This window comes from Carica papaya, chromosome 1 (assembly GCF_054855325.1).
Source record: "Carica papaya isolate Zhongbai chromosome 1, ASM5485532v1, whole genome shotgun sequence".
Classification (NCBI taxonomy): domain Eukaryota; kingdom Viridiplantae; phylum Streptophyta; class Magnoliopsida; order Brassicales; family Caricaceae; genus Carica; species Carica papaya.
The window spans coordinates 24,565,365-24,590,494 of record NC_142309.1 but is presented as its reverse complement, the minus strand read 5'-3'; the positions used below and the strand labels follow the sequence as shown (position 1 = coordinate 24,590,494).

Here is a 25,130-nt window from a genome sequence, read left to right as displayed (position 1 = left end):
ACACGCCTTGAAAATCTGGCGCCATTATTTGTATGGAGAGACCTTTCAGATCTACACCGATCATAAGAGCTTGAAGCACATCTTCACTCAGAAGGATCTCAACATGCATCAGAGAAGGTGGATGGAACTCCTCAAGGACTATGATTGTGACATCCTATACCATCCAGGTAAGGGCAACGTAGTAGCCGATGCCCTCAGTAGGAAGAGTGCAGGCACCCTAGCCCATCTGATGGTTTCGGAATGCAGGTCCATTGGGGCTACGCAGCAGGTTCGACTGCAAGATCTGAAGAGGGCCACATGTTTGAGCCACCTAGCAGTCCAACCCGAGCTAATCCAAAGAATAAAGGAAGCCCAGTCAATCGACTCCGCCCTAGTAAACCGCAAGAAGGATGCAGAACAGGGAGTGAACCCAGAATTTCAGATCTCTGCCGACGGATTGATTCGTTTCAAGGACAGAATGTGTGTCCCAGACGACAATGAATTAAAAAGAGACATCATGACAGAGTCCCATAGTTCAAGGTTCGCCATGCATCCAGGAAGTACAAAAATGTACCAAACTATGCGACCCCGATTCTGGTGGAATGGGATGAAGAGAGATATAGCCGACTTTGTATCTAAGTGCTTGGTATGTCAGCAGGTCAAAGCAGAACATCAACGCCCAGGGGGGTTGCTTCAGCCTTTACCGATTCCAGAATGGAAGTGGGAACACATCACCATGGACTTCGTATCGGGACTACCCAAGGCACGATCGGGACACGATGCCATATGGGTAATTGTTGACCGACTCACTAAGTCTTCCCACTTCCTGGCCATCAGAATGACTGATTCGTTGGACAAGTTAGCAAGAATGTATGTCCGGGAAATAGTCAGACTGCATGGGATCCCAGTAACAGTGGTATCCGACAGGGATCCCAGATTCACTTCTCGGTTTTGGAATAGTTTCCAGCAAGCTATGGGAACAAAGCTGTCCCTCAGTACTGCCTTCCACCCCCAAACCGATGGACAATCAGAGAGGACAATCCGTACGCTGGAGGATATGCTCCGAGCTTGTGTCCTTGACTCCGGAGGCCATTGGGACGACCATCTACCCCTGATAGAGTTTGCCTACAACAACAGTTACCAAGCAAGCATCGGCATGGCCCCATACGAGGCGCTATACGGGCGTCCGTGCAGGTCACCGATTTGTTGGGAGGAAGTGGGCGATAGAAGATTGTTTGGCCCGGATTTAGTGGAAGAAACCACGTCCAAGATAGTTAAGATCAAGAAGAACATCCAGACAGCTCAGAGTAGGCAAAAGAGCTATGCTGATACCCGAAGGAGGGACCTGGCCTTTGAGAAAGGTGACCGGGTGTTTCTTAAAGTCACCCCCTTCAAGGGAATTAGTAGGTTCGGCAGAAGGGGAAAATTAAACCCCAGATACATTGGACCCTTTGAAATCTTAGACAAGATTGGTACCACTGCCTACAGACTTGCACTGCCCCCTGAGCTCTCCCGGGTTCACAATGTGTTTCATGTATCTATGCTGCGCAAGTACAATCCGGACCCTTCTCATGTCGTGGCTCATGAACCGCTCTCACTCCGAGAGGACTTCTCTTATGAAGAAGTACCGGTCAGTATCACGGACCGAGAAAGCAGAATACTCCGTAACCGGGAAATATCATTTGTAAAAGTCTTGTGGCAGAACCACACGCCTAGGGAGGCGACTTGGGAGCTGGAATCAGAATTTAGGGCCCAATATCCTCATCTGTTTGATCAAGAGTAATGAGGCAAATTTGGGGACCAAATTTCTTTATGGGGGGGAGAGTTGTAGCACCCGGAAAGGAGGAGAAAAAAAAAAAAAAAAAAAAAAAAAAAGGGCGGCCACGTCAGCAGCCACGTCAGCAGGCCCGGTCAGCAGTCCCGGCCAACCAGGGCCTGCCACGTGGCAAGACCGCGTCACTCCAAAAGGAGCCACGTTGGCGATCCGCGTGGGTGCGATCCGACGGCCCAGATCAATCACGCGATCGGACGGCCCAGATTCAATCGCACGGACGGCCCAGATTCAATCAAAAACGAACGGCCCAGATTAAAACAAAATGAACGGCTGTGATCAAAAGGCAAGGGGTTATAAATAGAACCTCCACACCAGACCACAAACCCTAGCCGCCAGCCGCTCGCCGGAGAAGACGAACCAGAGGCCGACCGCCGCCACCCGCCGCCACTCGCCGCCGCACCGGGGAAATTTTCGACCGCCGATCGAGGTAAATTTCATACCCCCGACTCGTTTTTCCCCACTGATTCCTCATATGGCCAAATCGAAGCCGAAATCCCGGCCAAACGGCCGGAATACGCGGCCGAAGCCCAGCGGCACCGCCGCGCCCCCTCTCGGTTTTTGCCTCCGACGAGGCCCTTCCCGGCCTCCGTTCGATGCAATTTTTATATCACCGTGATCACCATTCTTTTCTCTACAGGTTGACCGAAGCCAAATCACCAAAACACGAACTTCGCCGGAGAGTCGCCGTACCCGAGAGCGCCGCCGCCGGTAAGCTCCGCTTTTCCGTGATTTTTTGGCCCCCCGAGGGCCCTAGGGTTGTTTTCTGACAAGGACCAATGCGAGTGTGGCCGAATTCGGCCAAAAGCGGCCGAAAACAGTCAACCCGAGGCGACTCGCCGCCGCCAGCGGCGGCGCCGTCGCCGGAGCACGGCGGAGCCGCCGTGCCGGAGTTGCGATTTGGGCCGAAAGAGGCCCTGGGCCTAATTTGGATTTTTTTTGGAACCCGTGCAGGTACTGTTAGCGTGTTTCAGTTCCCCGGGAAAAATTCAGGGGAAAATTAGGGACAGCCTGCAGGCGCACTGTGAATCGTATTCGGATCCCGAAAACAAGTAAGGACCCCTCACTCTATTTCCTATCACGGTATTAAAGTTCAAAATGATAAAACGGTATTTCTTGAATTAACGCATGTGTGAAATTGCTTAAGGTTGCTAATGGAGCCCGAGTCTAGTGTGATTAATGATTTACTGTTGTTTGGCATGTTTTACACTGTTTTACAGCTTTAAATGCATTATGGGGTTTGATGTGTTCATTTTATAATTTCGAATGCATATATTACTGTTTTATTAATTATGGGTTGAATGACTGAAGAACTGATACTGTATGTTGTCTGTTTGGCATGAACTACTGTTTGCTTGTTTGTATGTGAATTGATGATGCTTATTGAGGAAAAGGAAAATGAAAGATTGTGTAGACTGATAATTGTATGATGGGGTCAGCCTGACTAGATATCCTGGGAGATGGTGGACGGACCGGGTCCGTAGGGAACCCTACCGGGATTGTGGTCTCACATGCCGGACGGGGTATGGAGATCTTATGGTTTTGGCGCCCATACCGGACGGGGTATGGGGACGGCCCGTTTCACCCTCATACCGGACGGGGTATTGAGGTTTATGGTTTTGGCGCCCATACCGGACGGGGTATGGGGACGGCCCGTTTCACCCTCATACCGGACGGGGTATTGAGGTTTATGGTTTTGGCGCCCATACCGGACGGGGTATGGGGACGGTCCTGGAAACTGATTATGAATGTTAAAGGTTAACGGGTAGCGGAACCCCTATGGACCCCCACGGATACTAGTAGGCTGGTAAATGAGAAAAAAATATGTTGTACAATGATTGAATTACAAGAGGCGTGATAAGTGTTATGTTTTACAGCTTAGATTATTCAATGATTATGATAATGTTATTGTTTTTCTCATATTGTTTTCATAAATTCCACCAAGGTAAGTGGATGGTCAAAGTTTTATTATTGATAAAAGGTTTTGTTGTTAATAAACGAGTTTATTGTAAATTATGCTCCATTGGTCTTTTTGTGGTTTTTTACCCACCTTTATCTCCGTGACGGTGAGATATCGTGATGTTCTTACTGGGCTAGTGTAGCTCACTCCTTAATTAACCATTTCAGATCAGGATGACATGGTTCCCGAGCCCGTTCCGCAGGAGGACGACGAAGGGGATGCCTAGAGACTCTGTAGTCATACGCATAGTTTTATTTTCGAGTTTCTTTCTTAGTTAGTTTAATCTTTTATATTTTAAGTACGTTTTTGGTTTTTCGTGTAAGGGATGTTAAATGAAATTTTGATCTCGCTTCCGCATTCGATATATTTAAATACTCATTTCTTTTTTAATATTTTCCGGGGTCGTTACACCATCACCTAATAGAGATTCCAAAATAAGGTGGCTCTCTGCTTTAGAAGCAAGCCTTGTTTGGTGTTCGTGTCTTTTTTTTCAATCTAACACGCATTTTTTCATAAATTTTTATTTTGAAAGATAGATATGTCGGACTCAATATGTTAATTACAGTACTTATAAATTAGATATTTTTTTAATTAAATAAATTTAAATAAAAATATTTAAAGTAATTATAAAATTAAAAATACTGACCACAAATTATGAATTGAATTGTAAATCGAATTAATTTTTAAATGCTAATCAATTAAAATTTATGAATCGAATGATAAATATAATAAATTTGAACAAAAATTAATGTACAATGTTATTAGGGTTTTCCATACAGAATCTTTTGTCATTTTTATATTTTCAGGTTGGTGCACATGATAAGAAACTTCACGCATTCACCAGTCAGTTTTATCTGTATATTCTTGTAAAGCATTGTTTTTCCTCCAGAAAAGAAAATGAAGAAAGGGGGGTGTAAAGGCTGCAACTAGGACTCATGATGAGGAAGGAGGAATCTTGAGTTTTGACATCATCCACTCATCGCTTCACACACAAAAAAAAAAAAAAAAAAAAGCACTTTTAACTTCTTCGCCTTCCCTACCATTTGCTCTCCGCCCTACATGTCAAAACAATATATGTATATACATGTGTGTGCGCCCCTTAAACTTTTGTATGGAAGGACAAGACACATGCATAACCACCATGGAAGATCACTTATGATTTTATAGAGATTCTTTGGATTTTCACCGGCCCTTTTTAAAGGTTTTGCTTGCTCATCTCGCATATGCTCCTAACTGTGAGCCCCCCCTCTACCCTCTTAATTTAGAGAACACCCACTTGAATTTCGTTATGCTAATAAATAAAGTAGAGTTGTTTTTGGGCCACACTCTCATCCATTATCTAATTGCCTTTTCCTGTGTTTTCTATTTCCATTGAGGCGAGACATATTTGGGTCCTCTAACATTAATTACTCTCACATATCTCTCTGTTTTAGCCAAATATTTTCCAATGATTTTGATTCTTGGTATGCCTTTTTTACTATAAGCTAGGGAGTAAAAGATTTATTTGATTTGACCAGTAAATTTATGGGTACCCTTTTATTTTAGACCATTAAAATTGGAATTGATTTAGGAAAAATCAATCATTCATCAGGATTAAAGAAAGTAGGGGGTTGAGTTTGAATGGGTTCCTAGTTTGCAGTCAAGTAGTTAGGTTCAATTCTTTTAGAATGATGAGGATTATAGCTATAATTGAAAAAGATAAAGAAAGAATAAAAGATAAGAATTTATTAATTTGAATGATGGAAAGTCTAAATGCTAAGGCAAAGATGTAGTGGGTGGAGGGGGGCCATGCCTTCCTCATGCTCTCAAGTGCCCCTCATTATGCCTTCTTCCCCCCCCCCCCCCCCCCCTACTTAATTATCTCCTTAATTAATTAATACGTAACTTTCGGTTTCCCTTTTTATCTTCACGTACAGGTTAATTACATTTTTACCAGCACAAGATTCTTTTCGTTCTAATTTAAATCGGTTAGTATTTTTTTTAAAAAAAATTAAATTCTGTAAATTGAGATGTCTGCTTTTGTTTTAATAGTATGTTATATTATGTTATCCATTGCAAATTTTTTATCTATAAATTTAAACTTTGAACATATTAAGATAACATATTAAAAGTTAAAAGTTATACTTAACTTTATCTGTTTATCAAGTATTTTGGCATAAGGGATGGAAGAGGAACTTCCTTCGAAATGAAATTGTGAAGGAAACGAGGAAAAAAATACTCAAGGGTCACGTTATAGCAAAAAGGAGAAAGGAAAATAAAAGAAAAAGGCTTAAAGAAGAAGGTTGCTTCCCTTGTGACCCCATCTCAGAGAGACAAAAAAGGAGTTATAGAAAATTAAAGAGAAACAGATGGTAAAGTCAGATAGACATTACACACAGATTAAAAAGGCTAAAAAGTAGCAGCAATCAAAGCTGTCAAAGTCCCCTTATCTCTCCTTTCATTTAATTTTAAAATCAATTGAAAAGCAGAAGAAACCTTCATGGCACCCGATCCCTCCTCATAAGCCCCAGAAGCATACAGTTGCAAAATCCCTCCGGAGGATTAAAAAGAAGCCAAGAAAAGAAGAAATCAAGCACCATCGACAATGAAAGGAAGAGAAGCTAACAGAACAGCTCCCAGTGCAGATTTGTTAGTATGTTTCCCATCTCGAGCCCATTTGGCGCTAATGCCCAAGCCCATTTGCAGCCCAGCCAGGCCATCAGAGCCCAGAAAACGCCATTCACACCACCCCCAACGCCGCCACCACCACCTCAAGAAATTAAGCACCAGAACGGGTGGCTGCGGCGCCGGCCAGGCCAGCCCTCTCCTCTGGGCCAAAAACAAACAAATGAGTTCAGAAATCTCAGAACCCACGTCCCCAAAAGTCACCTGCGCTGGGCAGATCAAGGTCAGGTCCAAGACTAGCTCCTGCAAGAATTGGCAATCGGTCATGGAGGAGATTGAGAGGATTCACAACAGCAGGCAACGCAAGAAGCGGCCAACCTGGATAGAAGCGTTTGGTTTCAAGAAGGAAATATTGCAGTTCTTGACATGTTTACGCAGCATTCGTTTCGATCTTCGTTGTTTCGGGGCATTCCCTCATTCGGAAGTCATCGCTAGCACTGACGATGAAGACGAAGACGAAGAAGATGGAGAGTATGATCAAGAAAACCATGAGAATCATAATGACGACGAGACTTCAAGGACTGTATTCTCTAAGTGGTTTATGGTGTTACAGGAAAATCAAAGCAATAAAGAAAGTCAGAAGAAAGAGAAAGAGAGGTCCGGTTTTGATGATAGAGACTCTGCTTTTGAACACGAAACTCCTGCTGCTCCCCCTCCAAATGCTCTTTTACTTATGCGGTGTAGGTCTGCCCCAGCAAAGAGCTGGCTAGAAGAGAAGGAAGAAGATGAAGAAGATGATGCTGAAGAAGAGAAGGAAGAAGAGATGAAGAAAGGAAAGGATTTGAAGTCATTAATGGAAGAAGAGACGATGAGAAAGAAGAAAGAGAGCTTAGTCGTGATGAGGTATGACACTGATTTCTACAAATTTTCATCAGACGTTGTGAAGGAGACTTGGGTGGTTGGTGGGATGAGAGATCCACTATCCAGGAGCCGAAGCTGGAAAAGATGATGACGATGGTCCTGGCCACTGCTTTTTTTTTAAAAAAAATTTTGTTTCTTTGGGTCTGAAACAATTTAAAACATTTCTCTCTTGAACGTTTTTTAAAGATTTTGTTTTCTTTTCTATCATCTGGGTTCTGTGCAGTGGGAAATTTAGACCTAGTCGTCGCCCTGCACTGGCTTTTAAGTAAAAACTTCTGGTTGTTTTGGTCATAGTCACCGTCATTTGAACTTGTGCACGAGACACATAATGTACAGACATCTTCTGGATCTTCTTTCCCTGCGACAGATTTCGCTGCCATGTAAATTATTAATTATTGTGCTGAATTTGCTTATGTACTTACATGATCTTTGTTTCAGAATTATACTAATATAAATCCTTTTATATTTACGTAATTTTTTTAAAAAATTCATGATCTTCTAAGATTTTGAATGCCCAAGTCCAACAGTAGAATTTACTTGCAACATCCATATAATGGTATATGGCATAAAAAAATTGGTGGCTAGTGGCCCAATTAAACTAGCCCATATAAATGCTGGGCTAATTTGAAAGCCCATATTATATTTTCACATGGAATAATGTTGTACAGAGGATGTCGAATTAGGATAAGTTAATTCGTTTGACCGTTAAAATTCCATTAAAACATTCCTGCGGCCATGCTGACGAGTGGACCTGACTAACTTTACGTTCAACAAGCCCTTAAGAAGCAGCCATTCTATGGGTCAATCTGACTGGAGCTGACTAACTTTGGATTCAAGAAGCCCATATAACTAGTCTTCAGCCTTCAAAAGCTCATTAGCCAGACTCCTGAGTTGTACCCGGTAAGTCCAGATCCAGGCAGGCCCCGGCCTCAAATGGCTATTATAATTAGACGGACAAAGGCTTTGCTGAAGTTGCTTTTCTTTTTGTACAGGAGTAAAAATCTATTGAGGTTGATCGTAGAGATATCGTGTTAGCGAAGATAATAGGAACATTAAAAATGATCCAGCCATTTTTCCGTAGGAAACTTGGCGACCATGTCAGAATTAGTAAAACATAATAGATATTATTTCGACTGTCGCCCAGATAAATATCTAATAAGATGTTCAGAAATTGACATAGTCTAGACTAAAATTATAACATGTTTTCTCATAGATGATAGATACATCAGTATTTCTATCAGACATCAGAATCTGCTTAATTATTACTCTCTCAAAGTTCGATTGAATTTTTGTCATCTTATCATTAGAGGGTAAATCCTATTATGCACTCTAAACCTGTAATCTGCTTGTAAGTGGGCACAAAATGGTAGGCCATGGAGCGAGTAAAGGACAACATAAACATTTAATTAAGAATCTTAATCACAAGCATAATGACAAGTAATTATTATTATTATTGTTATTATTACTCTTTGTTTCTTCTTGTTGAAAAGAAAAAAGTTGTCATCAAGCAAAGCCCAATCTCTATTTTTTCTTTTCCTTTAAATCTATTCTCTCATTTATCTGCAATGCTGGCCATTTCATACGGCCAGATGAGACTGCCCACTTATATAATTATATATTATTTTCTTCTTGTGGGTTCTTTTTCTTTTTTCTTTCCTTTTTTTTTCAATCATTTGTTCTTTTTTCTACCTTGTTTTGATCTTCAAGTACTGTACAATTTAACAGATCTTTCTAACAAATCACGGTTGTTGCCAGGAATTTCTTTGACTCGAGATCCATTTTTGTATATCTTGAAGGATGGGACGGAGTTCACACCCTCTGATTTTGCCAAATATGGATGATCTTCTATCTCCACCTGAACATGGTTAACATAAAATGTATTCATTATCACAATTCGATCTATCAAATTATTGATTTAAAAATCTCTTTTTGTATGTTTTTCTGTCCATTTATTTTAAGGGTGCGTTTTTTTTTTTTTTTTTTTGTCTCTTCAATTAGGCGTTTAAGCTTGGCATAAAAATGATTTCTGATGCTTAATTAGCAGATGATACAAAACCTTGAGGAAATTGATAGATGGGAATCTCTTGCAGACTTGCTCCATAAGTTGCCATACTTGTTTGTGCTTGGCCTTATTACAAAATAATACCACCGTCATCCCTGCCATTCTTCCACCACAGATTTTATGTTATACACAAACATATATTTATCTCAGATTTCTCAGACGCACAGAAACCAGAAAACTTGTGAACCGAGTATTGCTCGCAATTTTTCTATTAGCACCAATACTACTAGCTCTTGGCTTTCGTACTTATTCATATTCTGAGTATGTGAGACTGCTAGAACTTGGTGACATGAATCTTGGAATTCAAGAATCGTTTGGCCTTTTTTTTCACAGAACTAGAGAGGCAAATTAGTTGAGGTGTTAATTAATGACTTACCAGGTGATGTTACAAAGTGTCTAAAACGTTCATTGCTGGAGATCGAGACCATATTGAACCCAAATTTCATGTCTTTAACATCTTCACCGCGTAGTTTCTTAAGCTGCACTCGGGCATCAAACAAGGCTCTGCCTACTTCCTCATCACCAGGACTTTCTCTAATCAACATCTCATAGTCTTGAATTGCAGCTTCCCATCTTCCCAACTAAGACAAAAAGAAGCTACATTGATTCAGTGAACCATTAAGTAATGACCCAAAAAATGTTTTGGAATTTCAAGGGACAGAGCTTCACCTTGGCATTACAATCTGCCCTCCGCAGTCTGGCCTTGCTATAACAAGCTTGCACTTCGAGAGCTGCAGTGCAATCTTCGATAGCCTTTTCAAATTGGCCTAGTTTCCATCTACATGCAGCTCTATTGCACAGCAAAACTGAGTTGTATGGACCGTGTTCTAGTCCTTCACTGTATACAATGCAGGCCTCACTGAACTTTGATGCCTTAAAGAGCAAGTTACCGCTTAATCTAGCTGATGCCACAGCTCTTGTCTTCTTAACCACTGTATTTACTTCCCTGTTGCTTGGATCAATCCGAACTGCTTGCTGCGCTGCTGCCACCGCATCGTCAAACCTAATTATCAAAACAATTTGTAGCAACTGCTTAGGGCAGCCAAGATTTGCAGATTATTTTATTAAGTCATTCACAGACTCAAAATGGAAAAGAAAAAAGAATTTTTCTCATTAACCTTCCAGCAGCCATGTAAACTTCTGCTTCAATCATCAGAATATAAGAACTAACAGCCAGGCCAAAAAGCTTGATATAAATTTCTATGCTAATATTTGGTGCCTTCAGGTACGACTCGTAGGCCTCTTGATGTCTATGGAGCTTCAGTAGAGCCTCTGCTTGCAGGGCATAGATCTTGATGCAATAATTTGAAAAAGAATCATGAGTAAGCATGCACAGAAATTTGAATAATCCTGACAGTTCTCTAGAAAGTACATATGAAGAAACAGAAGCTAACCTGAGGAGCGGAATCGGCTCCAGAGTAAATAGCCGACTTTGTTTCCTTCAGCAAAATATTCCACTCATTTAATTTTCGAGCCTCATTGCATTTAATCAAGCGTTCTTGAAGATCTCGAGCATGGGAAATGTCTGTACGATCAGAAAGTTTGCCTGCTTGTTTATAATGATGAATTGCTCCCTCTGCCTCTCCCAGTCTGCTTGACACAATAATATAACTTGTTAGAAAGCTGATAACAGATTATTGCTTTTCTAAAATAAGTGAGGCCAAAGACCTTCTAGATTAAACAAAGCAAAATCCTACTCCTATCTGATGAATACCTGATATAAAGTGTTGCTAATCTATGATGAGCTCTTTGATAAGTCGGGTCGAGTTGAATAGCCTGTTTGCACTCAAACACCGCCTCAGTAAGCCGGCCTAAGCCAATCAAAGCTGCGCTCTTGTTGCTCCTGTATGCTGCCTTCTTCGAATCAAGAGCAATTGCTCGTTCATAGAAATCCAATGCCTCTTGGAACCTGCCTTGCTTGTATGCTTCATTTCCCATCTTTTTCAACGTTTCTGGATCCAACCTACTCATGAGACCACGACATTGTTGAAACTCGTCACTGGGTTGTCGTATTATATTGCCCATGACACCATTAATGCCAGGTATACTATGTCCGTATCTGGGTTTAGACATGCAGCTTGTGACTTGTTGCGTGTTCTTCTGAAGGTAATCCACAGTCTTAGGAGTTGAACTAGGACAGTTAGTGTTCAAGTTACCTAAGAGCATTATGTGGCTTGAAGTAACTCGAACAAGAGCTTTTTTGTCATTTGAATGTTGGTGATGATCATTTGTGTTCATCATCCTGGTAAGCTCTGCCGAGCCACCCGGAGACTCTTTCTTCAACTTCTGTTCATTGGGCGAATCATGGGTTCGTTGCATTCTCTGTTGAACTGAAGAAGAAGAGGAAGACGATGAGCTTCGAGCGGCATCTGAAAGTCTTCTATGACTGTGGCCTTCATGACGGAAAGTAGTTGAAATCCGAGGTTCCACTAAGTTGGCTTTCCTGGTCAACTTTTCTTCTTGCTTCTTTGAAGGTTTAGCCAAATTGGAGGACTCATGACGAGCAGTCTCAACGGATTTTTGTTGCGGCTTGCTCCGAGGCTTCGAAACGACGCCGTTGCTACTCTTTGCAGGCAAGAAAGGTACTGATGACTTCCTCTGCCAGTAGCTCCACCGCTTGAAAATCCCCGTTATAGGGCCACAACCCGCATCAGGATACTTTCTTAATTCTGCCATGTTCGTCTCTGCTTCTTTCGAATTTGAAACTAGAAGAAGATATGCACCGATAAAGAAATGGTTCAAATCGAACCAATTAATTTGAGTCTAGAACAATTTCAACGACGACATTATTCATGCGCAAGAATATGAAGAACAGTTGGATGAAAGAAGAAGATGGAGATCTGTAAAGCCAAAGAAAGTCAAGAAAACGTGAGAAAAAGAAAAGAAGGTTTAAAAATGAGAAAGAGATGGCTTGAAGTGGAAGGGTTCAATGTAACAGGCATAGTCTTTCAGAAGGGTGCATTTATATGAAGCGAGAAGGAAATGGTAGGGTGTAGAGTGGCTTCCAAGAAACAAACTTTTGAAGCAAGGTGGGGACTTGTCTCTGGGATGTATAAACAGGGGAAACAGTCTTGACGCCATGAAGGAATCTAAACAATTTCTTAAAAAGATTTTTTGTTCTAATAAAATCACCTCATTCTCCACTAAAATTTAAAAAAAAAAAAAAAAAAAAAAAAAATTCTTCAAATTCTTGTACCTCTGCGTTTCATTAATCATTATAGTAATATACACCTAACTCTTACAGGGCCCCATGTCTGCATAAAAATACAAACTTTATTTTTCCCCGGCCGTCTTCTATTAATTGATCCATCTATCAACAAAAAATTTGAATGCTGCCGTGTTGCACTAACAATTCCATACAACATTACGGATTTATTTTTTACAAATAAATTTCATAAAATTTATTAATTAGAGATTTAAAGCTAAAATAATCATTAAATACGGATTAAATTAATTTGTTTAATTTTAAGTTTCTGTCAGAAATAAAATTTAAAAAAAAATGTGAATCACATACGATATTCTAACTCATTTATGCTGTTGAAACATAATTTTTTTTTGCTTGGCCTTAACGAATTCTTACGAGCGTTTCCTTAGTTGATCCGTCCATAATTCAAAGCAATTAATCTGTTTATTTATGAATTAATAAAATATTTGTGTTTTTTATATTTACCCATTTCTTATCCTTGACTTAAATTCAAGATTCATAAGATTTCTTATTGAAAAGCCAAGAAATCAAGAAATGTGCTAATTATAGTCGGTAAGAAAAAATTAGTGCAGCTGTTAACAACTGTCCCACTCATGGTGATAGAAGAAAAGGAAAAGCAGGGCTTTTTTTTTTTTTTTCTTTTTGATTGTGATAAGAGACTCTTTCTTAATTTGATTCTTTAGCTTTTAATTCACTCTTATTATCATACTTTATCCCTAATTAAATCTATTTGATCCGAAAATATGTTTACAGCTACAAACCAAAGAAAGTTTTATTATAATATCAGGTTGAGACAAGTTTATGGGTTTTTTCAGGTGTTAGGAAGAATAACAAAATAAATACAAATAGACTGAATCTACAAGAGGGGCATTAATTAAGGCTGTGGACCAGCTGCTGGGTCTGGGTGCTTTTCTTTTTGAACCAATTCCCCTCTCTTTTAATCTTTCACTTCTCCTTTTTTGGGCTAGGAGTTATTTGTTGTCGTTTTGTGTTAGTAATTTTTTTCAAAATTAACTAATACATAATTTATATAGTATTTAGTAGAGAGAAGGGGCATTAAAATTCGAAACGGAAAAGAAAATCCAAAAGAGGATCGAGAGTAGTCGGAAGGTAGCATTTGTCCAGCACTGCCACTGGGGGGCCTTCACCGCGTCGGTGCTGCAACCCAACCTCATGCAGCCTGCGACATAATTAGTGCTAAGTTGAAAATTTTTATTGGCTCCTTTAGATTTTCTAAATTATGAAACCATCATATTGTTCGGTCTGAATTATCAAAAGAAAAATTATTAAACTGACATGTCATTTGAATTTATTCGCCCACGCCTATTAGCCAAGTTTGCATTATTGGATTTATGTTGTTGGCCAAATTAGAAAAAATATAACTAACGTATTAAAATTAACAAAAACATGATTGTAACACATTTTGACTAAATTAGCGAGCATTTTATCAGTTGGTTGAAGAAGATAACACAAAAAAAAAAAAAAAAGATTTTAGAATATATCATATTACAGATCGAGTAAATTATCATTTTTTACAAAAAATAATAACAATAATTACATATTAGCGAAAAAGATTAAATAAAATATTTACCTGCAAAGTAGAATTGAGATGCTTTTATTTATTTGCCGACAAGAAGGGAGATTTCCCTAAATTACCTAGTGCTATTTAGTTTTAGTTGTAAGTAGATAAAGAGAAAGATATTGGTAGAGACGTGATATTAGAGACTATAGAGATCATGCACTTTCGTCCTTACCAAAAGCTTAGAGAAATAAAATAAAAAAAAGCCAGTCAAAAGCTTACAGCTCATATGGAAAAGACAGAATCTATATGCCACTATCTTAAAATCTTCTGCCTCCCAATTACACGGACAACAGAGAAACCAAATACCAAAGCAGATTGAAAGAACGGCATGGGATCTTAGGCCTCCAAACCTGCCACCTGGACGTCGGATTGAACGTACGACTCTTCCGTTGAGCTAGCAAAGTTATTCTAAAGATGTTTTGAAAGAAAAAATATGTTGAATTTATTGCAGTTCTTTCATTAGGATATTTTGACATTCGTTTACTAGGAGCAAATCTAATTCTAATCCAACCTCTTTGCGATTGATTAATTGATCCAAAATCCGTCACCTGAGAGACATTCGTGAGTAATCATTGGAGATATATATTATTACAAGAAGTCGGGGTGATTGGGGGTCAATGGGCCTAATGCTGCTACTGAATTAACAAATGTAAAGTTGGATGCTTATCCGTTTCTCATAATAGCGTTTTTTTAAGACCAATCATGGCCATTGATGGATGCCTTCTGTGTTGCGCAAGGTAAGTGAAAAAGGCCACATGTGAAGCAAAAGGATCGCAAGCCATATACCTTTTCGATCCTACACCTTCCCAAATCTTTCATAACCTTCTCTGACACTCAAAACTTTCCAAAGCCTAATCATCTTCTGATAAACAAGATCTTCATTATTTTCCACAATATATATAACTAAATTACAACCCTAGGCTTACGGTTCTCTTGTGAACATGCAAATGCCGATCGTGGATTGTACACGGAAGTATAGTTTTTCCAAAAGCACTTCACCAACACCGAGATCAAACTCAAGAATGGAAAGTCGCCGAGGGGCAAGGCGCCACTTGGGCAACGCAGCTTGGGCTAACAAAATTTTATTAAGTTAAAGCTATGCTTTGAACAAATGAACTTCATTCTTGATTTTTATTTTTGAAAATTCACCAATTATCTTAACTATTAAATGATAAAAATCTCTTGTAAAATTATAAAAATTTACACTAATTTTTTTTTTCTAAATATGATAAAGATAGTGCCTTTTTAATTCCATCAATTAGAACAAAATTTTTAATGTGTTAATTTCAATTCCACTTAAAAATATCCAATAGTTTATTTTTTAATAATTTTTTATACGAAATTTACATTAGTAACGTACATTTTGAAATAAAACTTCATAATAAAACAATTAAAGTTCAACAATATACATATTAAAATACAAAAGAAAAAAAGTGCTTCGTTTGAATTTCCCTAAATAAGTAAAGATATGGTAATAGAAGAAAAATCTAATTTCTTTCTCCCAACTCATAAGATCCATCTGCATAGAGCTTCTACTCCACGTTTGGACCTTCAAAAGGGTGTGCATGGTTGTTACACCAGCAACCAGCCTTGGAAATTAAGACTAAAAAGAGTAGAGATTGATGCTTAGAGGATGTGAAAGTGGCCGTATGAGTAAGAGTGCACCAAAGACTTAGGGACTCGAGAATTACAAGAGGAGAAAATTCCTAAAAAGCATGGGGTTTGATAAAAGGACCTGCATGTGTACTTTACGTAAAGCAGAACAGGAGGTCACATGATCCAAAGCAATTGGAAACTACCAATCTTGGGTTATAAGAGATATTTACTTCTCGTTAGGATCAACCTCAACAAGACATTCTGGCTCAAGGTCTCCTCACAGATCCCTATGCAGCTCTCAGTTAGTCAATAGCCATTAATAAATTACTGATCAACAAACAATCAGACAATAGCAGATAATATATAATGTACAAAACTATTAAAGAGTAAACAATGCCTTCAGCAATTAGTTATTTTAACTCACAGTTACATGCATATGGTTAAAGTGCTGCCAATCCTGACTTTACTCCGCAAGGTGCAGCATGCAATATCTAGCCTCATCTTATCAAGTCATCTCATAATGTCGACAGGTGGTAGCTCTTGATGATAAAAGACCTCCAGGGATCAATTTGCAGCATTACCACTGTATCTAGTGCACCAATCAGCGAATTAATTTAGCAGGCCATGCAATTCACTTTTATTAAGATATCCTAAAGATCTTGTCAAGTGGGATTGCAGTCAAGAAACAGATCTCACCCATCTAAAATAATGACGAGCAAAGCAACCATTCAATTAAGGCCCAAGCTTGTGTTCTGATTGCATGTATTTGAACAGCTAGCTATTTAGATAGACTGGGGCTTAGGCTTATAGTCAGAGGGTTAAGAACATAGATTGCATTTCCAACCATTGGTCATTATAATTAAGAGAAACATGCCCTTGCAGCAAGATAACATAAAGGTCACACTGCATAATTCCTCTGCTTGACTTTCTTTTCTCTTCCAAGGGTTCCTCCTCCGATTTACAATGACCAATTCATTCTATTCCCAAAGAAACTTTTAGGTGTAAAAAAGATTTGCTTATTGTATATCAAGTTTTTACACTAAAGAGAGCATTAATCTTATGTCAAATCTGAGCCAATTTATGAGAGTCACTCAAGAAAACTTGAGTAAAGACATCCAAGAGAGAAGACAATCATCTACAAACACCTTTCAAACATACAACTATATCAAATTCCTAGATGTTTCAGCAGAAATAATCCACTTCTAGTATATTTTAAACAGGTAGAGAACTCTGCTGTGGCCCTTCAGGAATACTTATCATACCCAACACGAAGAATACAGATGGCAAAATTTTGGTCATCCAGCAAGCATAGCAGAAGTACCAGTAGCAGGAACCACAGATGGATAATATTAGCTATATCATAGAATATCCTCAGCAATCTATTGCTTTTAATAGAGTATCGTCAGTAATTTAATGCATGTATATACAAGCACTCCTAGATCTTCTATCATGGCACAATACTATCGGGCAGGGGGATTGGTCACAGACATCCAATAACAAAAGATCATAAGTGAATCAAACTAGATAAGTTAGGATATGAATACCATTATTCAGGAAACTCTTGACAGCAGTATCAAACATAATAATTCCCATAATTTCAATATGAACATATTGATATCAAGTCTAATTATAAAGAAATTAGGATTGTGTTATAATTCCAGCTCACAAACAAAGCAGGGCATAAAGACAACTGAGAAACCCTGATTTTTGAAAAAGCACCTTTTCTTAGCAAAATCCCCCTCTTTTTTGAAGAATTACTAAAGAATCAAAGCATGCATATTAACATGTTTTAGAAAAATATGGCATCCTCATAATAATTTGAGGCTTAATTTCAGTTTAATGACAAAACTGAAATCATCTGCAAAGCTCAAAAGCATGCAGCAAAAATCCAATTTGTAAAATGCTCAATCAAACGGGACTACCAGTTTGTCCCATAAGATCATAGTAACAAATCCATGGGAAGCTGAACTTGCTAATTAGTTTAGCTTTCTTTTTTCCCCTTAAAGTACTAACCAGTTTAGCTAATTTACAATCTTTTCGTGAAGTATGACCTATTTTTGGCACTGCCAACAATAAATTTCAGGTATAATATAATCTATAAATAGTAAAAAACACAATCAAAGTCAAAGCATTAGTTTCAGTGACAAAAGAATTGTAAAAGTGTAAATACTAATTATGGAAATTCAAGATTTGCTTTAGAAGTCCATGATAACTATAAATACTAACAATCACCGTCAAAGTCAAAGCATTAGTTTAAGCCAGAACAGAGTTGTAAAAGTGCAAATACCAAAACTAACAATCTAATATTTGCTTTAGAAGTCCCCAATTAATTTATATCCTACTTCACTACCAAAGAAAATAATTTGTAGTTTAATGGTGGTAGATGAAGCCCATGCACACAACACTATGCTGCGGGTATGACCTCTTGACCATTTGATGGGAAGTGGTGAGCTTATGCTAGCCAGCTAGCCTCATTAAAAGATGCCACCTCAGTGCTTATGCTAGCCATCTAGCCTTTATAATTGCCTAAGCTAATTGCTAAACAGAACCTGATAAACCTCATTAAAAGTGATGTTCACTGGAAACCAACTACTAATAATTTTACGTCTAACAACTAGGTATCACAAATAAACATACCATACCTCCTTGTGACCCTTAGCACAACATCTACTACAACAACGGTAACCTTCCAGCGTTACAAACATATCAATTGTTTGCTCTCACAAGGGCTTGTCAATTAAGTGCTACACAGAGTACTTCAAGTACTAGAATAAATCTTACATGCACACAAGAACACGAAACATGATTGTGGATGTAACGGCCCCGTAAATATTAAAATGAAATGAGTATTTAAATATATCAAATGCGGAAGCGAGATCAAAATTTCAGTTAACATCCCTTACACGAAAAACCAGAAACGTACTTAAAATATAAAAGATTAAACTAACTAAGAGAGAAACTCGAAAATAAAACTATGAGTATGACTACAGAGTCTCTAGGTATCCCCTTCGTCATCCTCCTGCGGAACGGGCTCGGGAACCATGTCTTCCTGATCTGAAATGGTTAAATAAGGAGTGAGCTACACTAGCCCAGTAAGAACATCACGATATCTCACCGTCACGGAGGTAAAGGTGGGTAGAAAAACACAAAAGACCAATGGAGCATAATTTACAATAAAACCTTTTATCAATAATAAAACTTTTACCATCCACTTACCTTGGTGGAATTTATGAAAACAATATGAGAAAAACAATAACATCATCATAATCATTGAATAATCTAAGCTGTAAAACATAACACTTATCACGCCTCTTGTAATTCAATCATTGTACAACATATCCTTTTTTCTCATTTACCAGCCTACTAGTATCCGTGGGGGTCCATAGGGGTTCCGCTACCCGTTAACCTTTAACATTCATAATCAGTTTCCAGGGCCGTCCCCATACCCCGTCCGGTATGGGCGCCAAAACCATGAACCTCAATACCCCGTCCGGTATGAGGGTGAAACGGGCCGTCCCCATACCCCGTCCGGTATGGGCGCCAAAACCATAAACCTCAATACCCCGTCCGGTATGAGGGTGAAACGGGCCGTCCCCATACCCCGTCCGGTATGGGCGCCAAAACCATAAGATCTCCATACCCCGTCCGGCATGTGAGACCACAATCCCGGTAGGGTTCCCTACGGACCCGGTCCGTCCACCATCTCCCAGGATATCTAGTCAGGCTGACCCCCATAATACAATTATCAGTCTATACAATCTTTCATTTTCCTTTTCCTCAATCAACATCATCAATTCACATTTAAACAAGCAAATCGTAATTCATACCAACAGACAACATACAATATCAGTTTTTCAGTCATTCAACCCATAATTAATAAAAACGTAGTACATGCACACAAATCTGTAAAATGAACACATCAAACCTCATTTTGCATTTAAAGCTGTAAACAGGCCAAATAACAGTAAATCATCAATCACACTAGACTCGGGCTCCATTAGCAACCTTAAGCAATTTCACACATGCGTTAATTCAAGAAATACCGTTTTATCATTTTGAACTTTAATACCGTGATAGGAAATAGGGTGAGGGGTCCTTACTTGTTTTCGAGATCCGAATACGATTCACAGTGCGCCTGCAGGCTGTCCCTAATTTTCCCTGAATTTTTCTCGGGGAACTGAAACACACTAACAGTACCTGCACGTGTTCCAAAAAAATTCCAAATTAGGCCCAGGGCCCCTTTCGGACCAAATCGCAACTCCGGCACGGCGGCTCCGCCGTGCTCCGGCGACGGCGCCGCCGCTGGCGGCGGCGAGTCGCCTCGGGTTGACTGTTTTCGGCCGTTTTCGGCCGAATTCGGCCACACTCGCATTGGTCCTTGTCAGAAAACAACCCTAGGGCCCTCGGGGGGCCAAAAATCACGGAAAAAACGGAGCTTACCGGCGGCGGCGCTCTCGGGTGCAGCGGCTCTCCGGCGAGGTTCGTGTTTTGGTGATTCGGCTCCGGTCAACCTGTAGAGAAAAGAATGGTGATCACGGTGATATAAAAATTGCATCGAACGGAGGCCGGGAAGGGCCTCGTCGGAGGCAAAAACCGAGAGGGGGCGCGGCGGCGCCGCTGGGCTTCGGCCGCGTATTCCGGCCGTTTGGCCGGGATTTCGGTTTCGATCTGGCCATAGGAGGAATCAGTGGGGAAAAACGAGTCGGGGGTATGAAATTTACCTCGATCGGCGGTCGGAAATTTCCCCGGTGCGGCGGCGAGTGGCGGCGGGTGGCGGCGGTCGGCCTCTGGTTCGTCTTCTCCGGCGAGCGGCTGGCGGCTAGGGTTTGTGGTCTGGTGTGGGGGTTCTATTTATAACCCCTTGCCTTTTGATCACAGCCGTTCATTTTGATTGAATCTGGGCCGTCCGTGCGCGTGATTGATCTGGGCCGTCGGATCGCACCCACGCGGATCGCCAACGTGGCTCCTTTTGGAGTGACGCGGTCTTGCCACGTGGCAGGCACTGGTTGGCCGGGACTGCTGACGTGGCTGCTGACGCGGCTGCTGACGTGGCCCCCCCTTTTTTTTTTTTTTTTTTTTTTTTTTTTTTTTTTCTTCCCCTCCTCCTTTCCGGGTGCTACAACTCTCCCCCCCATAAAGAAATTTGGTCCCCAAATTTGCCTCATTACTCTTGATCAAACAGATGAGGATATTGGGCCCTAAATTCTGATTCCAGCTCCCAAGTCGCCTCCCTAGGCGTGTGGTTCTGCCACAAGACTTTTACAAATGATATTTCCCGGTTACGGAGTATTCTGCTTTCTCGGTCTGTGATACTGACCGGTACTTCTTCATAAGACAAGTCCTCTCGGAGTGAAAGCGGTTCATGAGCCACGACATGAGAAGGGTCCGGATTGTACTTGCGCAGCATAGATACATGAAACACATTGTGAACCCGGGAGAGCTCAGGGGGCAGTGCAAGTCTGTAGGCAGTGGTACCAATCTTGTCTAAGATTTCAAAGGGTCCAATGTATCTGGGGTTTAATTTTCCCCTTCTGCCGAACCTACTAATTCCCTTGAAGGGGGTGACTTTAAGAAACACACGGTCACCTTTCTCAAAGGCCAGGTCTCTCCTCCGGGTATCAGCATAGCTCTTTTGCCTACTCTGAGCTGTCTGGATGTTCTTCTTGATCTTAACTATCTTGGACGTGGTTTCTTCCACCAAATCCGGGCCAAACAATCTTCTATCGCCCACTTCCTCCCAACAAATCGGTGACCTGCACGGACGCCCGTATAGCGCCTCGTATGGGGCCATGCCGATGCTTGCTTGGTAACTGTTGTTGTAGGCAAACTCTATCAGGGGTAGGTGGTCGTCCCAATGGCCTCCGGAGTCAAGGACACAAGCTCGGAGCATATCCTCCAGCGTACGGATTGTCCTCTCTGATTGTCCATCGGTTTGGGGGTGGAAGGCAGTACTGAGGGACAGCTTTGTTCCCATAGCTTGCTGGAAACTATTCCAAAACCGAGAAGTGAATCTGGGATCCCTGTCGGATACCACTGTTACTGGGACCCCATGCAGTCTGACTATTTCCCGGACATACATTCTTGCCAACTTGTCCAACGAATCAGTCATCCTGATGGCCAGGAAGTGGGAAGACTTAGTGAGTCGGTCAACAATTACCCATATGGCATCGTGTCCCGATCGTGCCTTGGGTAGTCCCGATACGAAGTCCATGGTGATGTGTTCCCACTTCCATTCTGGAATCGGTAAAGGCTGAAGCAACCCCCCTGGGCGTTGATGTTCTGCTTTGACCTGCTGACATACCAAGCACTTAGATACAAAGTCGGCTATATCTCTCTTCATCCCATTCCACCAGAATCGGGGTCGCATAGTTTGGTACATTTTTGTACTTCCTGGATGCATGGCGAACCTTGAACTATGGGACTCTGTCATGATGTCTCTTTTTAATTCATTGTCGTCTGGGACACACATTCTGTCCTTGAAACGAATCAATCCGTCGGCAGAGATCTGAAATTCTGAGTTCACTCCCTGTTCTGCATCCTTCTTGCGGTTTACTAGGGCGGGGTCGATTGACTGGGCTTCCTTTATTCTTTGGATTAACTCGGGTTGGACTGCTAGGTGGCTCAAACATGTGGCCCTTTTCAGATCTTGCAGTCGAACCTGCTGCGTAGCCCCAATGGACCTGCATTCCGAAACCATCAGATGGGCTAGGGTGCCTGCACTCTTCCTGCTGAGGGCATCGGCTACTACGTTGCCCTTACCTGGATGGTATAGGATGTCACAATCATAGTCCTTGAGGAGTTCCATCCACCTTCTCTGACGCATGTTGAGATCCTTCTGAGTGAAGATGTGCTTCAAGCTCTTATGATCGGTGTAGATCTGAAAGGTCTCTCCATACAAATAATGGCGCCAGATTTTCAAGGCGTGTATGATTGCGGCGAGCTCCAAGTCATGGGTAGGATAGTTCTTCTCATGATTCTTTAGCTGTCTAGACCCATATGCTATAACCTTTCCATGCTGCATCAGGACACAACCCAGGCCCAGATAGGAGGCATCACTATAAACTGTATACCCTCCTGATCCGCTCGGTAGAGCCAGCACTGGTGCAGTAGTCAGTCGCTTCTTCAATTCTGAAAAACTCCTTTCGCAGTTCTCATTCCAATCAAACTTTGCATTCTTCTTTGTGAGTCGGGTTAGAGGGGCCGCTAGACTGGAGAACCCTTCGACAAACCGGCGGTAATAACCCGCCATCCCTAGGAAACTGCGAATTTCCTTAACTGTTGTCAGCCTTTTCCAACCAAGTACCGCTTCAACCTTTTCGGGGTTCACCGACACCCCTTCCTTCGATATAACATGTCCTAGGAAGGCGGTTTGCTCGAGCCAAAATCCACACTTGCTCAACTTTGCATACAACTTCTTTTCCCTGAGTACCTGGAGGACTTGGGCAAGATGATGAGCATGTTCTTCTCTACTTTTTGAGTAGATTAAGATATCATCGATGAACACGATGACAAATTTATCCAAGAACTCTCTGAAGATTCTGTTCATTAGATCCATGAAGATGGCCGGGGCGTTGGTTAGCCCAAACGGCATAACCAGGAACTCATAGTGTCCGTACCTGGTTCGGAATGCCGTCTTGGGGATGTCTTCTGCTCTCACTTTTACCTGATGGTAACCTGATCGTAGATCTATTTTAGAAAAGACCTGTGCACCCTGCAACTGATCGAAAAGGTCATCAATCCGGGGGAGAGGATACTTGTTTTTAATTGTTACCTTGTTTATCCTTCTATAGTCAATACACAGCCTCAACGTTCCATCTCCTTTCCTTGCAAAAGTAACCCCGGCACCCCATGGGGAAATGCTGTGTCTAATGAAGCCACTGTTTTGTAGCTCAGTGATTTGTTTCCTTAGCTCTTCCATTTCGATGCGGCTCATTCGGTAAGGAGCTACCGAAATGGGTTGGGTTCCTGGCTGTAAGTCTATGGTGAACTCGACCTCTCTGTCCCCTGGTAGACCGGGCAGTTCATCCGGAAATACGTCTGGAAAGTCTCGGACTACTGGAATCTCTTGGATACAAACTTCCTTCTTGGGTTTACCTAGTTAGGGAAAATACAATATCAACGTACTGGGAATTAAGAAGAAAAGAATTTGTCATTAGGGAGAATCAGTACCGAATAATTTTATTAACTTGTAAATGGCTCCTCGTTGGGAGGATTAAATACAATCTTTTTATTAAAGCAGTCTATGGTGGCGTGATACGCCGCCAGCCAATCCATTCCTAGGATTACATCAAAATCCCCTGTGTCTAACCCTATCAGGTCTACCCTCAATTTCCTATCTGCTATCTCCACGGCACATGCCCTGTAGACAACCTCTCCTAGTAGTGTCTCCCCCCCAGCGGTAGATACAAACAATAATGAATCTAGTCTATCAGGTGATACACAGATTTTGGAAGCAAGAACATGTGAAATAAAAGAATGTGATGCACCAGTATCAAACAAAATATGAGCAATGTGGCCAGAGATAGTATACATACCATGTACCACGTCCGGGTCTGCATCGGCATCCTTCTGGGTAAGGTTGTAAACTCTGCCCTGGATTGGAGGCCTCCCTTGATTCTGGTTCCTAGGGCACTCCCTCGCATAGTGCTGGGCACTGCCGCATATGCGACAGGTGTTGTTGAGGCGGTAGCAGGGTCGGTCCCCATGATCCCTACCGCAGTACTGGCAGATCTTCCCACGAGCTGCCCCCATAGCCTGAGGAGGGCCTTGAACGGCAGGCCTGGGTCTCTTACTGGGTTGGACAGGCATGGTAGGCGCTGGCCTGCGGAGCGGGGCTGAAGGTCGGGAACTTCCCGTTAGCTGAGGGCGGGTGTCGAAGCTCCTTTCTATGATCTGCGCCTTTGCTAGGACTGCCGAATATGTCTCGAGCTCCATCACCAACAAGTGCTGTCTGATCTCCGGGCGGAGACCCCACTGGAATTTCCTGGCCTTTCGGCCCTCATCCAACAATGTCTCCGGGGCATGTCGACCCAGCTCCAGGAACTTGCGGGCATACTCCGACACTGTCATATTACCCTGGACCAACTGAGCAAATTCAATTTCCTTTAAATGTTGGATGTGCTTAGGGAGATACTCCGCATGGAAAGCCGCTAGGAACTGCTCCCAAGTAACTGGTACAGGCAAGGTGGCCCGCTTGAGCTCCCACCAGCGTACTGCTTCCCCTACCAGCATGTAGGAGGCAATGGCAGCCCTCTGCTCAGGAATTACTCCCAAGGTCTCAAATGCTCTCTCAGTCTCCGCCAGCCAGTATTGGGCCTCTTCGAAAGAGGATCCCCCTGAAAAAGTAGAAGGGTTCAGTCTCCTGTACCTCTCTATGAAGCCGGGGTCGAT

The 25,130-nt window shown here is 41.5% G+C and overlaps 2 protein-coding genes across 3 annotated transcripts; one reads left to right on the top strand and one right to left on the bottom strand.

Moving 5' to 3' along the window:
- Positions 1-5,954: 5,954 nt before the first annotated feature.
- On the top strand, positions 5,955-7,764 carry LOC110816804 (nucleolar GTP-binding protein). Its single transcript, XM_022045131.2, has one exon. It carries the CDS (start codon positions 6,355-6,357, stop codon positions 7,381-7,383), a length of 1,029 nt encoding a protein of 342 aa, XP_021900823.1. The 5' UTR covers positions 5,955-6,354; the 3' UTR covers positions 7,384-7,764.
- Positions 7,765-8,678: 914 nt separating this feature from the next.
- On the bottom strand, positions 8,679-12,373 carry LOC110816622 (TPR repeat-containing thioredoxin TTL1-like). Of its 2 annotated transcripts, none has more exons than XM_022044882.2 (7): positions 11,072-12,370; positions 10,752-10,947; positions 10,476-10,648; positions 10,027-10,360; positions 9,734-9,938; positions 9,352-9,452; positions 8,679-9,150 (listed from the first exon to the last, which is right to left on the bottom strand). In XM_022044882.2, the coding sequence occupies exons 1-7, from the start codon at positions 12,031-12,033 to the stop codon at positions 8,998-9,000; spliced, it is 2,124 nt and encodes a 707-aa protein (XP_021900574.1). In that variant the 5' UTR covers positions 12,034-12,370; the 3' UTR covers positions 8,679-8,997. The 2 variants fall into 2 exon arrangements, 1 of the variants encoding a protein (XP_021900574.1); XR_002540055.2 differs by having other exon boundaries at positions 9,101-9,150; positions 9,352-9,460; positions 11,072-12,373.
- Positions 12,374-25,130: the final 12,757 nt, after the last annotated feature.

What these genes read in the sequence shown, in the direction of transcription:
- LOC110816804 (XM_022045131.2), top strand. Translation starts at nt 6,355, where the DNA reads ATGAAAGGAAGAGAAGCTAACAGAACAGCTCCCAGTGCAGATTTGTTA.
- LOC110816622 (XM_022044882.2), bottom strand. Translation starts at nt 12,033, where the DNA reads ATGGCAGAATTAAGAAAGTATCCTGATGCGGGTTGTGGCCCTATAACG. An exon ending in ACACTTTGTAACATCACCTG is followed by an intron (nt 9,453 to 9,733) that starts GTAAGTCATTAA and finishes GAAGAATGGCAG; the next exon opens with GGATGACGGTGGTATTATTT. An exon ending in CATCTATCAATTTCCTCAAG is followed by an intron (nt 9,151 to 9,351) that starts GTTTTGTATCAT and finishes AACCATGTTCAG; the next exon opens with GTGGAGATAGAAGATCATCC.